The 15,293-nt window shown below is 35.6% G+C and overlaps 2 protein-coding genes across 5 annotated transcripts; one reads left to right on the forward strand and one right to left on the reverse strand.

Annotated features, from left to right (window-relative positions):
* Window positions 1-323: 323 nt before the first annotated feature.
* LOC147512838 (uncharacterized) lies at window positions 324-4,993 on the reverse strand. Of its 4 annotated transcripts, none has more exons than XM_086595854.1 (11): window positions 4,745-4,993; window positions 3,598-3,667; window positions 2,958-3,016; window positions 2,801-2,858; window positions 2,615-2,651; window positions 2,078-2,188; window positions 1,945-1,997; window positions 1,796-1,856; window positions 1,543-1,634; window positions 1,236-1,472; window positions 324-833 (listed from the first exon to the last, which is right to left on the reverse strand). In XM_086595854.1, exons 2-11 carry the CDS (start codon window positions 3,634-3,636, stop codon window positions 690-692), a joined length of 891 nt encoding a protein of 296 aa, XP_086451980.1. In that variant the 5' UTR covers window positions 3,637-3,667; window positions 4,745-4,993; the 3' UTR covers window positions 324-689. The 4 variants fall into 4 exon arrangements, with proteins under 4 accessions (XP_086451980.1, XP_086451982.1, XP_086451981.1 ...); XM_086595856.1 differs by having other exon boundaries at window positions 2,093-2,188; window positions 4,745-4,885; XM_086595855.1 differs by lacking the exon at window positions 4,745-4,993 and adding an exon at window positions 4,231-4,642.
* A 4,429-nt stretch (window positions 4,994-9,422) lies between these two features.
* LOC147512839 (sphingomyelin phosphodiesterase) lies at window positions 9,423-14,872 on the forward strand. Its single transcript, XM_086595865.1, has 4 exons — window positions 9,423-11,034; window positions 13,122-13,268; window positions 13,860-13,976; window positions 14,063-14,872. Exons 1-4 carry the CDS (start codon window positions 9,475-9,477, stop codon window positions 14,660-14,662), a joined length of 2,424 nt encoding a protein of 807 aa, XP_086451991.1. The 5' UTR covers window positions 9,423-9,474; the 3' UTR covers window positions 14,663-14,872.
* Window positions 14,873-15,293: the final 421 nt, after the last annotated feature.

Consider the following 15,293-nt stretch of genomic DNA (forward strand, 5'->3'; position numbering starts at 1 on the left):
TGCAATTTTTCGATTTGTACCAAGTGAAGCTTATAATGCAAAGACAAACTTTCTGACATATTAATCCACTTTTTTGCTCTATTAATCCTACTGGCCAGTTTTACTTCGAAATTCAATTCAGTAGTTTCTTAAGAGTTAAACTATGCCAACTTTTCATAAGGAAAATCAAGCCGGATGCAACTTACAGTGTACAAGACTTCATTATTTTGTGTTCCGTCTGAAGGAAAGACAGGCAGCTGCTTTTGAACTGGAACCTCTAAGATGTACCATTGGGACGGCAAATAAATCGAGGGGGAGAGGAAAAGAACAAAACAAAAGCAACGTTTAAGCATTTACAAGTATTTACCATGCCAATTTGTTTATGTCATCCAGCTGATGAAATGGAAAGCTATTACAGTATCCATATTCAATATTTCAATTACATAGAGATTTTTTCAAAATGAGAAAGGGAGAAAAATGAAATCCTCCTACATGAAAAAAAAAATTACAGACGCTGTACTTCTCTGTTCTCTACAGTCATCATCCTATTTGTATTTTTTTGTTTTTTTTTTGGGTAATTAAAATCGTCGTCATCCTAATTAGTCACATACCTAACTACATAAGTATTTTTGCAAAATAATTGCGTACTATTTGACAACACCGAGCCTGCACAACTTGTTATACCATTCCATCACAGTAGCCCAAGTTAGTCAGTCACACCCTTTTAAGAGGGAATCAACATTCGGGGTTATGACAGCTCGTTTGTCAAGTTCCCCTAAGTCACAACAATGCTTCTCTTTAAGATTGATTGCTGCAACGTTCTGGGCAAACACACAATCCAAACCGGGGGAAACCTGCAATCAGAGACATTAACTAAAATTAGATTGTTGAAGCACATTTATTTACCACTTAAAAAAACTTTCTATACAATTGAAGATTTTTTATGTTTTTTATTTTCTCTGACAAAATTCTAACGTTCAATGTTAACTCTTTGTCATATAAGACATCATGACCAAGATCATGACAACTGATAAGCTAATAACAAAAAAGTAAACTCAAACCACCAGGATACAAGGGTATTTTTTTTTTCATTCTCGATCTCCTGTCTTTCTTTTCCTCCAATTGTCTTATTCTTTCCAAGTAGTTTGGATAACCTTCAAGTTATACTCGCTCAAGCCATCAAACAGAACCCCATGGAATAAAACACACTAGTATTAATGTTCAAGAACAAGGTAAGATTAACGATATAAACTCACATCATAAATGATCTCTCCAAGTTTCAGCTTTACCGCACCACTCTTGTACACCAGCATTTTTCCCATGAAGCCCGCAGGCATATCACCCAAACCACAATCCTTTTGTGGCTGGGCCCCCCTTCTGAATGGTTTGGAGCTGTCAATTACTTCTTTCCCGTTGACACTCAAAGAACGCCTGACTAAAGGAAGAGTGGCAGGTAACTGAAGGAAAAGCATCCTTTCTTGTCCACATTCCTCCTGTCACCCATCAAACAATCATCAAACAAGGTACAGGTACATTCGAACATAAGTGGATCAGAGTACGAACCGTCAGGCCAAGTTCGGCAGCTGGACTTATAAAGCTTTCATCATACTCTAAGTCTGCTGAAGCCTCCCCAAATTCCTCATCATCAAGAAGTTCTGAGAGAAAATTGAGAAGCTGTAAGTAATCTTATTATACGAAATGAGAACATATGGTGCGCCATCACATTGTTGCACACTTGCACCCACCAGTGTAAAGCAACCCCTCGAGGAAAAGTTGGTCTGCACAAGAAATGACTCTAGACAAATTCAAAGCATACCAGGGTCTCCAGAATGAGGCCTCCTTATAGGAAGGGTCGCAGGATAGTAACTGTAGTAATCCTGCAGTGGCATCAGGGAAACAAAACGGAGTAAGAGACAACTGTCTCAGCGGTTCCATGAAACAAATCCCAGAAGACGGTATACCCACCCATGGCTCAGCATAATCTTTCTTTTTCTTCTCATATAATAAATACCGACCATCTGGAGAGGAGGAACACCAAAGTTATATTCACTAACTTCATCTGGTTAGATGGAATACAGTGAAAATGAAATTTGCCTACCATCAGAAACAGGACCTTCAATGTTGGATGCACTACTGCTGCTGCCCCTACCAAATGTCCTTATTGACGTTGATTCACCTGTCTGACCAAATGCCACTTGCACTGTTTCTGCTGCAAGTATAAAGAAAGCAAAATTGGAATTTTACAAATCAGGGTGTGTATAACCATCTGGCATAGTCTTTATCTTTTGCAAGATGTAAGAGAAGAAATTTTTTTGTATACAACAATGATTAAGGAAGGTTCAACTTTACGGGAAAATGATACAGACGAGGACTTTTGGTAGGGAATGGCTAAAGGATAGCATTAAATGCCTGCTTATACAGATTGTGTGTGTGTGTGTGTGTGTGTGTGTGTGTGTGTGTGTGTGTGTGTGTGTGGGGGTTGGGGGTTGTTGACAAAAGAGTGCAATGCCTAGTTGTCTGCCAACATTTTAAAAACCAAGCAGAGCGCTATCTAGCTTTCAGTGTTTCAGCAGAGCTTGATCTAACTAAGCTTAAGCACAAGAACAAAACCGGATCTACAGTAAAAACAAAGTACATTTTCTTTCCAGTCTGAGGCCACGCCTGGGACCTTCCTGTAAATGCAAAACAGCAGTGTAAATATGTATTTGGTATGTAATACATATAGTAAAAACTATAAACTTGATGTAAGACAACAACCAAAATCCTCGAGACACTAAAAGAAGATACACTAAAAGAAATGGAAAGAAAAACATTAAAGTACATTGACACGGCTCAACAACTCTTGAATCTGATGAGCATCAGCGGCAGCAACCACTTCACTGAGTATATCGAAAATAGCTAAATAAGTTTCAATAGTGTGCCATGAAAGACAGAAAAACAAGGTTAATTTATAAACAGTGGCGCAAAAATAATCCTACCTTTTGGGTTCAACTATTTTGTGTGTTTGGCGCACTTTAAGTTTTGGTGCAAATCTCACCTGTAGCTCAGAGGAAATCAGTACAGAACTTAGTGATGGAGCCTATCTCCCAATTTTAGACATTCATTCATAGAAAGTGTAACTTATTACAGCATGTACATGTAAAAACATTCTACATAATAATAATAGAGTAATAGACTGAGTTATCTTGGCACACTAACATCTAAAACATAATTGACTACATGCATTCAAGGATATTCTTCAGCTAGTCATTAGTTATATTACCTAAACAGTAGAGCAATTAAAAAAGGCACGCCTCAAGTTGTGCCATTTGATTTAATTGTGAAAAAAACTCAGGCAATGGAACTATAAATCATAAAGGTATCAGACATGGGATTCAGATTACTAACCTAAAAACCATACAGGTAAAAATAAAATAAAATAGCACTAGTACGGGTTGGTGACAATAATAGGTCTACAAGAAGTTAAAAACTCTATCTGCCGACATCGTAGATGAAACTTACTGGAATAACAATTACAACAAAAGTCTGAATGTGTTTGGGTGGGAGTGTGTGTGTGTGTGTGTGTGTGTTGAGGGGGGAGAAGTAATGAAATTCAGAAGTTGCAAAAATGAAACAAACCTTCCTAGCAGTTGCAGCGCTGGATGCTGCTTCATCCATTTGACTCAATTTACCTGAAGAGAAGAGATCCCTGCAACGCACAATACTATTTATAAACTGAGGTAACGGCAGTCATCCCCATTGACGCCTTCACATTGTATGGTGTGCAAGATGAAACCACAACCTACTTAGTTTCTTTTATTTTTCCTTGTAGTTGCAGTCGTTAAGTACACTATAAAACTGAAAATCAATCAATAATCCTTAGAATATTGAATGTTTTATATATTTTAGTTTTCCCCCCTCCGGTGGTACGAAAGAAATAAACTTAAAGCCAATGAACCAAATTTAAAAACAAAATTAGAAAGAGGAAGATCTTATTTAGTTTTATATCAACAAAGATATGAAGAAAGAGGGGCTTAAAACATGTCTACATCTAATCTGTCACTAAAGTTCATCCAATTTATAAGTACTCCAAGATATATTCTGATTACATGTCATAAGCCTTTCAAAATTTGATCTAAGGTATACCAACAAACCAATCAATCCTATTGAACTATTTTAGAAAGTAGAGTTACTTAAATTCTACAACTAAACATGAAAACTGCATGGCAAACTTCAATCTAAAGATTAGTTAGGAATGAAGCTCAGTAGTACCATCAGCTCTAACTCTCTTAAGGTCGTCCTGAGGCCATCCAAACTCCTCTCTTTGGAGTAGCCCACTTCATCCTTCAGGTTGCAGCTAGCATGCAATGATCATAGTTAGCATTTTAGCATTCACTTGAAGATTGTCATCTTGCATATAGAAGTTACAGGTTGAGATAGCTTGGCTTTTTATACCATATCTCAATCTTATGTTGCTGTTTCCTTCATTATCTTAGATAGTGCATTGACCAGTTTGCATGTGTTTCTGGGTATTTTAGTTCAATTATTCAGAGCAGCGCCGCTTGTTCGATTCCCGTAAAATGGATGGATTAATCCTCGAATAAAAGAACTGATATGATGAACACCTTTATAGAGTTATCTTGTTTTGCAATCATTGAAGATTATTAGATTTCAAGTTTACAGTAATAAAGCATTTGGAGTAAAATTGCAATTAGATATATGAAATATTCTGAAATTCCAAAATATCAAATGTTTAAATGATGATGACGGAAATATTAAGACTTACAGATGAGTTTCAATGCCCTCGATGACTTCTTTCTTCTGGACAAAACCCTAGAGATTGTTTTAGGGATAGGTTAGTTTAATAACTTATGCAATCGAAAGAATGTGTGATTCTTCAGCTCGACTGGTACAGATGTAAAAATAATACGCGAGAGGCTGACGAAGGTCAGGAGTTCGATTCCGCAGAATTTCGGTTTTAACTTTTTTCTTTTTCCTTTTTTTTTCCAATGGAACGTCATCCAATTTGGTGACTAAAAAGTCTAAAACAGTTGGACTGGTCAAGGCTGTCGTGGGGTTTGAGCGATTTGCATCGTAGCTTTATGCATGGTAGTGACTTCAACTATAAGATGGGGGAAATAAAAGTTGTAATTGAATAATGAGATCATAGCATGCTAGAGAATGGAGACTGGACCACAAACAGGGGCGTACCCAGGAGTCTCGTCGAGGGTATTCAAGCTAAGTCAGAAATTCAACAACCGCAAATTTTCTTTAAAAGTGTTATATAAACAAATTAAAAAAAAAATAAACTAGTAATTCTGTAAAATCTTGAGGACACTAAAAATAGAAGTTTAAGTATAAACATATGATTTTAAAAGGCAAAATGATACTCGCGAGAAATTGAATTGAGAATTCGAAATGGTTTGAGAAATGAATCCGATAAAATGTCCAAATAATAGAGAAGATAATTGAGAAATCGAAAAGGAAAGTTTACTAGAAAAAAAACGAAATAAATTACTCATTAGAGTAAAAGTAAAAGTGTGGACTTGGCCTACGTTACACAGTCCATAATCTAAAATGTTAAAAATAACTAGTGAACTAATGAGCCAAGGTTTTTTTTTTTTTTATATATATATATATATATATATATATATATATATATATATATATATATATATATATATATTTTTTTTTTTTTTTTTTTTTTGGCTAAATACTAATGGGCCAAGTTAAAAATCTAAAATGTTAAAAATAACTAGTGAACTAATAATGAGCCAAGTTTTTTTTTTTTTTTTTTGGTTAAATACTAATGGGCAAATTAAATATTAAGTTTTTAAGCCTACTATTTTTTTTTTGGACAAACTCGAGGGTATTCACTTGAATTCCCTGGTTATACACTGGGTCCAAAAGATGTTGTATTCTTAATTTTATATATTTTCAGATTTTTTAGTGGCTATGGCCTATGGATAACGATTTCTAGATTAGTAGCAAACTAACACCAGTAGTACTATTAAAATCAAACTTTAGAAAACACACATTTCGAGATCGATGCTATGTGTAAATGTGGGTCATATATATGCAAATGTGGATTGATATGAAATTCCGAGTATTTCATTCAAAAAATTTTAGTAGACTTACTCATATTTTTGTGCGTCTAGAATAAATTCCAAAAGAAAAATAAATGACTTTGGCGAATAAATGCATCATTGCACATTTGCACTGTAATGCCTTTCACACTTTGTTAGGGGGATAATGTGACATACTCGCACAATGTCATACTTTGTCTTTTGGGGCATCGCTAAGGATGTATTGGAAATGGTGTTTTTGTGTTCGGGGCGCTATATGTCATTTGAAAAGTCACCATATAGCAATCTCATTGGACTTTTTTTAAGGTTGTATTAATTTTTTTGAATTTAGCCTAAATATATAGTAGAGAATTATACTTCAAAATAGAACTTGTATTGTTTTTATAAAGAGTCCTAAATTACTAATCAACAAGACAACAACAACATTTTTTTTTATTATTGATCGATATCATCTCATAGATGGGTGGTGGACTTTAATGAATATTTGTGAAAAAGTTTGAGGTTGAACCACCTCCAAGACACATATACTTAAATGACGCATCATTTATATTTAACATTTTCATATATAGTATAAGTAATAAACATTTGCCCTTCTTTTTGTCGGTAAAAATGTATCATATTATAGATAATGAGTAGGAAAAACAATAGAAAGATTATTGTACATTATAGTGACTCATTGAGGGAGATCTTCGTATTGATAACATAAAAAAACCAAATACAAAATAGTATTTTATTATTTATATTTTTGTCTCTACTGCTAATGGAGTGCATGGAGGAAACTTTGAAAGAGGTTCAATTTGCTAAGCTGTTGGCATTCCCAAAGACAAAACCTCTAATTAATACTAAATGCGGGTGATGGTGATGATACTGCTTCGGCAAATCCCTCTGAATAATATAAAGTGGAAAGGTCGGTACAAATTTGTTTGGAGATCTGAACAAAACAATAAAAAATTATGGGGTGCACTCCAAGGTTTTAAATTGTTTTAGTTGATACATATCTAAATTTGTGATTAAGTAGCATTTTGAACTTGTGTGTTATTCTTTTATGTGCTTCTATTTCTTTGAAGTTCAGCTATAAATTTAGTAAAGCAATTCATTGATTATTCTACTAAATCTTTAATATCAACCTACTTTTTATTTGATTACACAATTAGGTGTTTATATTACAATGTTTTTTTCAAAATATTTGTTCCCTCCTCTAACTTTGTAGTTATATTGACTCCCTTATACATTTAGAGAATCCTATGAAAATGACTATTCAAATTCTTTATAAATCTGTTAGATATTTAAACATTTACTTCAATTATCATCCTCTTTATAGTCACTTCAATTTTTTTGTGGTGTTGTTCTAGGTGTTATCTATCAGGTTGTCCAAAACACTATTTTCAAAGTCTAATACTAATGATTCTACAACTAGCTAGCCATTTTAACAAAAATTGTAATAATATGGAGCTTGTATGAGTATGAGAAATAACATTTAAAAAAAAAATATATAACTGAGAAATAAAATAAAAATCGAAGCAATTATTTAGTTTAAATTGTACATTTGACTCATAAATATTTAGAAAAAACAAAAGGGGTGATTTTCTCGAGATTTATGATTTAATAGATAATTTTTCTCAAAATAAATTTTGTTTATTTCCTTAAAGAGTTGTATCGTATTTGGAAAATAAATTAGGGCGGTCTTAATTTTCTCAAAATTTGCATAGATTTACTTGTTTACTATTGAGAATCTCACTCAAAATAAAACTTACTTATTTCTTTAAAATCTTGAAAGTAGTGTAGATATCAATAGAGAATCATACTCAAAATAAAACTTACTTATTATGGGTATTATTTCCATCATTTCAATTTTTTTTTGTGATATAAACACAAAATATATTTTAAGACTTTAGACAATTCTTAAGCCTTAACATTATTTCATTTATTTGGTAATCATGGATGATGGTACAAAATTTGCGGTAATTTTTTAAGTGTCTCCGTTTGCTTTTATTTGTTTTTAAGTTGTTCATTATCATTGAAAATGAATGTTATAAACTCAATATAACTTGAAGGAGTGGTGTTAGAATAACTACACCAAAACGATTTCATTAATTTTATTGAATCAATTTTATGAAGTACCTATCACCAAAACAACAAAAAACAGTGATTGCATAAGGACAAAATAATTTTATGAAATACTTACCATGTTTGATTAATGATTAATATATTTTTGTGGGCGTAGAGTGGAGTAACTGAATCCCTAAAGTTGTCTCATATGATGGACACATGTCATGCATAATTAATGGTTTACAAAATGTGGGCTTATATGATGAAGTATCCAAATCCATATTAACATTTTGACAATTAGAAGATGTTTTCAATTATAGTATAATTTTGATGGAAAATTAGAATCACTGTCAAATTAAGGAAACTGTCATCTTCCATATACACATGCCTTATAGTTGTGTATTATGTCATGTCAAGAAAACACATTAGGGTTAGAGAAAAAGCTTAGGATGAGAAACAAGTTCTCATTCGCCGTTTTACACGTTTCATTCATCTAAAACTATGGATTAATGTATGTCTATTTATGTTTAATTATTGATTTATGATTGTTATGATGTTGGTGAGTTCATGCGATTCAAAATTCTTAGATTAAAGTTAAGAATATGTTTACAATATAGTCTAAATATATATCCACAATAGATAGCTTCATGTGATAAGCTTTTACGAATTTAAGAGATAGCTTAATGTGTTCACCCCGAACAGAACACACCGGAAATTAGAATCACAATGACCAATCTGGACTATATGCTCTTCTATGTAAACACGACGAACTCAAGAATATTATCCAATTTGGTGTGATAAAAGCATTGGACCTTGTTCTATTTGGAGCCGGACTAGATCAGTTGGACTTGGACTGCCCCCAAGGAGAACAAATACATCATTGCACATTTGCACTCCTTCCTTACTTTGTTGGGGTGACAATAATCACAATATATGTAACACGCTCACGTACAGTCATGCACTTGATACACCTCTGGGCCCAACGCTAACGCTAACGGATTACGGATGGATGAAAGTGTACGTGTCTTATTTGGCCCCCAGCATTATATCCCTTTTGAATTTTATATTTCAAACGAAACTAAAATAAGAATCAACAATGACCAAAATACCATTCTCACTCAACCGACTTAAAAAAAACGGTCAATCAATGAACCTAAACAAACGTTTAAACCCTCAAATACCGCCACGTGTCTAGTCACCTACACACTTCTCTTTCCCATTTCCCCCAAAATCATCACCTAAAGGCGCCATTCTATCCCACTCCTCATTTTAAACTCTTTTCACACCCTAACTCATTCTCACACCCTATAAATAACCCCCCACATTCCTCATTTCATTTCATTCTCTCTCTCGTTTGAAACCCTAGCTCAAAATCCCAAAAATGAATCCATTATACTCGATGGATTCATCAACGCACAAAAAATCAACAGAACTAGCATCAATGATTCTATCCTCATCCTCAAAACAATCAATCATTTCAACTATTAACGAAATCGAATCATTCTTACATAAACACACAACAGATCAGAAGAAATCCTTCTTCTCCATCGCTTTTCCATCTCTAATCTGTAAGCTTTTTGGTTTCGATGAATTCTCATCTTCTAAATCGAATAATAATAGTTGGATTGATTTGATTCAATGTAGTAATGACAGTGAGCTTGAAATTAGGGTTTTTAATTTGCTATCGCCGTCTGGTATTTTGTTTTCTAGTATTGGGAATATTGATAGGTGTAATTTGGTTAAGTATGTTTTTCCAGTGGAGAGATTACCTGAATGGATTAGGTTTGTGATTAATAGTGAGAAAGATTATTGTCGCTTGTTACCGGATTTATGTACTTTGTTTAGTGGTAGTAGAGTTAAAGAAGGTTCGAGTAAAAGTAGTGGTGGTGGTGGTGGCTATGTTCAAGTTCAGTTGAATGTTTTTGAATATTATATGTTTTGGTTTGCTTATTATCCTGTTTGTAGAGGGAATAACGAGACTTGTTCGAATAATGCTGTTGTTGTTAAGAAGAGTAAGAAGTTTAGGTTCGAGAATTGGACTTCTTCGTTTCATGGTTTGGCTGGAGTTAGCAGAGGAGGAGCAGGAGGAGAGAAGTCGGGTTATGGGTTGTATGTTCGTCTTCTTTATGCTTATTTACATGCTTTTGTACCGAATTATGGTTTTGAGGCTCATCAGCCTTATAGGAGCTCGTTGTTGCATTACTCGTCTGAGTGTGATGGTTTGGTTATGTTACAAATGGAGTTTGTGGTTTATACGTTGGTGCATTTTTGGTTAGTGGATAATGATTTTTCTCCGTTGCCTGTGAATGTGTGCAAGTCTTTTGGTGTGTCATTTCCTTTTCGAGCTGTGTTAGGTGAGACGCCTCCGACTTCGGGTCTTGGGGAGGTTTTGATGGTGTTTGTGGAGTATCTTAATAGTAGCTTGGTTTCTGTTAGTCATGGGTTTGAACCTGCTGAGCGTACTGGGAGTCCTCGGTTGAGAAGTGGGGGTTCTAATGATTTTGTGAAGTCTAAGAGTGGTGTATCACAAATTGCTAATGGGTGTTCTGTTACATCTTGGAATTTGTTGATTCAGAGGCCGCTGTACAGGTTCATACTGAGGACATTTTTGTTCTGTCCGGTGGAAACTTATATTAAAAATGCTTCTCAAGTATTTTCTGTATGGATTACTTACATAGAGCCTTGGAAAGTTAGCTCAGAAAAGTTTGCAGATCTTGATGCATTCATAGATCAATCTGCTGGACGAGCAAGAGATGGGAAGACCCATAACCGGGACTTTGTTAAAGATAGTGGCCAATCAACATTAGGGTATACATCTTCTTGGGAAGGATATGTGCTGTCCAATTATCTCTTCTATAGCTCTATGGTTATGCATTTTCTCGGGTTCGCGCACAAATTTCTTCACAATGACGTTGATACAATAATCCAAATGGTGTTGAAGGTATTCTTTTATTTTCTTTCTGTGGTGAAACTCATTTCTCTTCCACAATCCCTTGGATTATTGTTTTACTCATAACCAATATTATGATTTTATTATTAATCAAACACTTTCAACTTTCCACACATTGTTTAGTTCTGTTAGCTTGATATTTGTTCTTATCATTCCATTTGCCATGTGTTATACTACAAATGGTATTTTACTGCGGATGCCTAGTTGACTTACATTTCAATAGATCTGTTATTTGCTGTGGAACCAGGAGATACTCTCATTTGACAGTTTAGACATTTAGTAATAGCATTGTAGTGCGATTGTAAAATATAGATGCCATATCTTTGATTGTGGGCATGCCACATATACTTTTTGTGAAGTTTATAGTGTCAGTGTGGACTGCAACGTTACTGTCACATCTATCTCATCCTTGGGGATTTAAGATTCTGGATGCTAGCAGCTCACACTGTGCTGTGGGGATCCCAATAGCTTCTTATACCCAGTCCATCCTTGTGGGAAACTTGGTTCAGGTCATAAATCTTGTGCTTCCCATCAGGCCACCATGCACGTGACTCTCAACCCCTTTTGAAACAGTGATCAGGTTCTACACCTGTGGCTCTGTGAAACCACTGGAATTCGTGCTTAGTATAGATCAAATGGCATTTTTTAGGTTTTTAGCCATAGGCATTTATAGTCTGTTTGGGTAACGTAAGTCAGGGAACCTTGACAGGTATAGACATGCAATTGTGTTGCGATAACAACCAACTTATTTTTTCACTGGACTAAATTTAGATGTAGATACCAAAATTCATGCCCAAAATGTGGCATCAGCAAAGCTGACCAGCATGCCTACGAGCTGGACAAAAATCAGGGCGGAGAAGAGATTTTTAGTAGTTTGGAGAGCCACAGATGCCAAGAATGTCTTGAATCATTTTTGAGATCTAACTCAAAAACAAAAATTAATAGGAGACGCAGAATTTAACCCCATCACCAGCGTCTGTACACTGTAATTAAGAGTGCACTAACTGCTCCGGCAAAACTTTCTTTGTGCCTGGAAGTTCAGATAATTGTTTATTTGTGCCTAGAAGCTTGATAAACATTTCTTTGTGCCTAAAATTTCTGCTAAATGTTAGGGGGTGCCGGAGTGCCTATAGACGTGTGTAGTTGCTGGTCAACTGCCAACAAGGCCTGGTGTAAGATAGTCCTGATACTGTTTCGCACCACCAAACAATGGTTACTGGTAGCAATGGTTGCACTTGGTATGCCAGAAAAAAATAGCAAAACTTTACTCGTAATGCTATAAACAGTTAGGTGGTCTCACTAGCCAATGTTTCTGATGATATTCAATAACAACGTGCTGCCATTTTGTAAGCCAAAAAAAAAAGAAAAAGGTTGAATGGATTCTGCATCCATGGTGTGACATAGGAATTTTTGTTTTATGATAAATCTGTGAGTGGCCTCAAAGTCCGTTTCTTATCATATATTCTCTGCTATTTTTTTCTTTTGCATGAAGCAGAACAAATGAGCTGGTGTTTCAACCCCAATTTTGTTGTCCCTTCAAAAAGTAGGGAAAAACTGTTTTGAAATAATACAGTTGAAAAGTAACATTCAGATTTGTTACCAATCGAAAGATTTAGCTGCTACTTGTACACAAGAATTTATTTGTGGAGTTATGCTGAGTTATATGAAAATACATGGTCCACTTTTAAGGTTATGCTCTTAGGCCAATTAATATTCATCTGTCCTAATTATGGAGAAAACACCTTTTGGCTACTATTCTTTGATCAGAAGTTGCGATTATAATGGAAATAACATTCAGACGACTGATAGAAATATGTAGATGCTGTTCATGCTCATAATGTTAAATTGTGCTATTGTGGATAAAATTAGATGATCCTTTGCACCTCTTTAAATTGATGTGCCTAGGTCAATAATGGTGTAAATGTACGTTGGTTAAATCTTTTTATAAGTGGTTTGGATGATTTAGCATATATTTTTGGAATGCAGGTTCTCCGATTGTTCATGGTTTCGTTCTTCTTTTGAGGATGTTTAACTGGGGTGTGTACTAATATTTTAATTTTTAAATCTTTGGATTGTAGGTACTAAATGTTTTGACGTCATCAAGGGAGCTGAGAGACCTCATAAAGAAAGTTGATGCCACATTTCATTGTAGATCCTTTGGGTCTTCCTCTGTAATGGTTGATAGTTCATATAAGTTTGTCCCGTCCATCCGTGAACAACTGCAGGTATTATTTCCCATTAATTAAATATCCTTACTTAATCGTCAGTGGCTATTCTCTCGAGTAGAGTGGACCCTTCCCTTAGACTGAGCAAGTCAGTTGCAACCTTCTTTCATGATATGTGAAAGCTTAAAGTGCCGTTTTTAGTAGGGGTGGAATTTGGGCTCGTTCATTTAATAAATGAGCCAAACTTGAGCCTATATTGTAGCTCGCTTAACAAACAAGCAAGGTGAATCTCTGCTCAATAAGCTCAAATACCATCATCACAGTGTAAAATAGCCAAGCTAATTGGGCTCGGCTCAGGCTTGGCTGGTTTAAGCTCGGCTCGGGATCATTTATATAAAATACGAGCCAAGCGTGAGCGTAGTGAAGCTCGGCTCGTTAAGCTCAAATTCCACCCCTAGTTTTTAGTTGGTCAGAAAAATTAAAATTTGAAATTGGCCGCCTTCCAGAGATGCCTATTCAATTACATATATGTCTATCTATTTTGTCACAGTTTGGCATGTGAGATGTTTTAATCTACTCGAAGAGTTCATTTACTGGTATTGATGCCCAGTGTTATCCCTTTTGCTCTCTTAACATATTTTGTAACTTTAGGATTGGGAGGATGGCTTGTGTGAGGATGATGCTGATGGATCCTTTTTGCATGAGAATTGGAATCAAGATTTACGGCTCTTAAATGATGGTGAAGATGGTGGGCAACAGCTACTTCAGGTATTTCTTTATACTCTACTCTTTTCAAGGATTCTGCATATCAGCTCTGTTGTTCTCAAACCAATTCTATGATTCCCTGTTTGTAGCTGTTGATTTTGCGTGCTGAGTCTGAGATTCATGCTATATCTGGTGATAATCTTGCAAAGAATCTTCAGAATTTGGACTCTCTTAAAACCCAGGTTGAAATCCTTTTTGATGGTGTGGGTGGAAGTCCTAAATCGGTTACCCCAGAAGTGAAGCAACACCAACATGCCAGAGATGATTTATTCAAACCTAGGTGGGTTGGAAATCATAAGCTGGCTGACGTAAGATACAAAGGTGACTGGATGAAGAGACCGATATCCAGTGGTGAGGTTTCATGGTTAGCAAGGCTGCTTGTAAGGTTGTCTGTTTGGTTGAACGAGATCCTTGGGCTAAACAGTGGACAGTGCAGTGACGTGAATTCATCTGTATCATATGTGGACGTTCATAAGGATGGCGTGGCTAAAGTAGGTGGTTCAAAGGAAGCAGTCAAGGTGGTTTTAGGTTCTGTTGCGTCTTTTATTCTCTTTTTGGGCATGACTATCTTGAGGTTCACGAGGGAGCATGGATATAGAATTAACTTGAGAGTTTTGGCGTCAAAGAAGTTTGTAATGGTTTTGCTATTAGCTGTCCTGATTAGTGTGATAAAGAAAGCTTTTCATTAACAACCAGGTTCACCAGCCTGCAACTCCGTTTTATGCTAGAAATCACAAGGCACATCAAGTTGCTATGTTGGTAAAGAAATAGTGGAATGCAGGCACCTCAACACGACTTTGTTTTTGCGCTGACATGTAGATGAGTGTAAATCAGTAGAAAGTTTTGTTACCACTAATTCTGTTGATACACGTTATACTGTTATAGTTGTCTTTATTGTTTGAGGGTTGTTAGCACTTAGCAGCATCTTCAAGGGGTCAAAACCGTTCGGGGTAAAATGTCCCACAGCCAGCTTCAGAATCCAATGGCAGTATGGCACAAGGAGATCGATGGTTTTCAGGCAATTATGTGTCCAATATGTACAGGCCCAGTATGATTAGCACCTATCTAAGTCCAGGCCTGGCCCAATACTGAAATTGTGTAATGCGTTTTTCGTCGGATTTTAACCCCACGTCCACCTGACCACCAGTCATGCTCACCTCTCTCCTCTGCACTAGAAATATCCACCCTCTTTCTCGCCTTGCCCTTAGTGGTTCATAAGTTTTCATCTAGCAGTTGAACCAATTTGATTCGCACGTGTTCGAACCTGAAACAAGAAAGGACTTGGAAAAAAATAGCCAATAAGAGCTGATTAGCCGAATC

Source organism: Coptis chinensis, chromosome 3 (assembly GCF_015680905.1).
Source record: "Coptis chinensis isolate HL-2020 chromosome 3, ASM1568090v1, whole genome shotgun sequence".
NCBI lineage: Eukaryota > Viridiplantae > Streptophyta > Magnoliopsida > Ranunculales > Ranunculaceae > Coptis > Coptis chinensis.

Excerpts from the sequence above, each read along its gene's own strand:
- LOC147512838 (XM_086595854.1), bottom strand. The coding sequence starts at position 3,636 with ATGGATGAAGCAGCATCCAGCGCTGCAACTGCTAGGAAG. Across the intron at positions 2,859-2,957 it reads AAAATAGTTGAACCCAAAAG|TGAAGTGGTTGCTGCCGCTG; the intron begins GTAGGATTATTT and ends CGATATACTCAG. Across the intron at positions 1,635-1,795 it reads GCCTCATTCTGGAGACCCTG|AACTTCTTGATGATGAGGAA; the intron begins GTATGCTTTGAA and ends ATTTTCTCTCAG.
- LOC147512839 (XM_086595865.1), top strand. The coding sequence starts at position 9,475 with ATGAATCCATTATACTCGATGGATTCATCAACGCACAAAAAATCAACA. Across the intron at positions 11,035-13,121 it reads TAATCCAAATGGTGTTGAAG|GTACTAAATGTTTTGACGTC; the intron begins GTATTCTTTTAT and ends TTTGGATTGTAG. Across the intron at positions 13,269-13,859 it reads CCATCCGTGAACAACTGCAG|GATTGGGAGGATGGCTTGTG; the intron begins GTATTATTTCCC and ends TTGTAACTTTAG.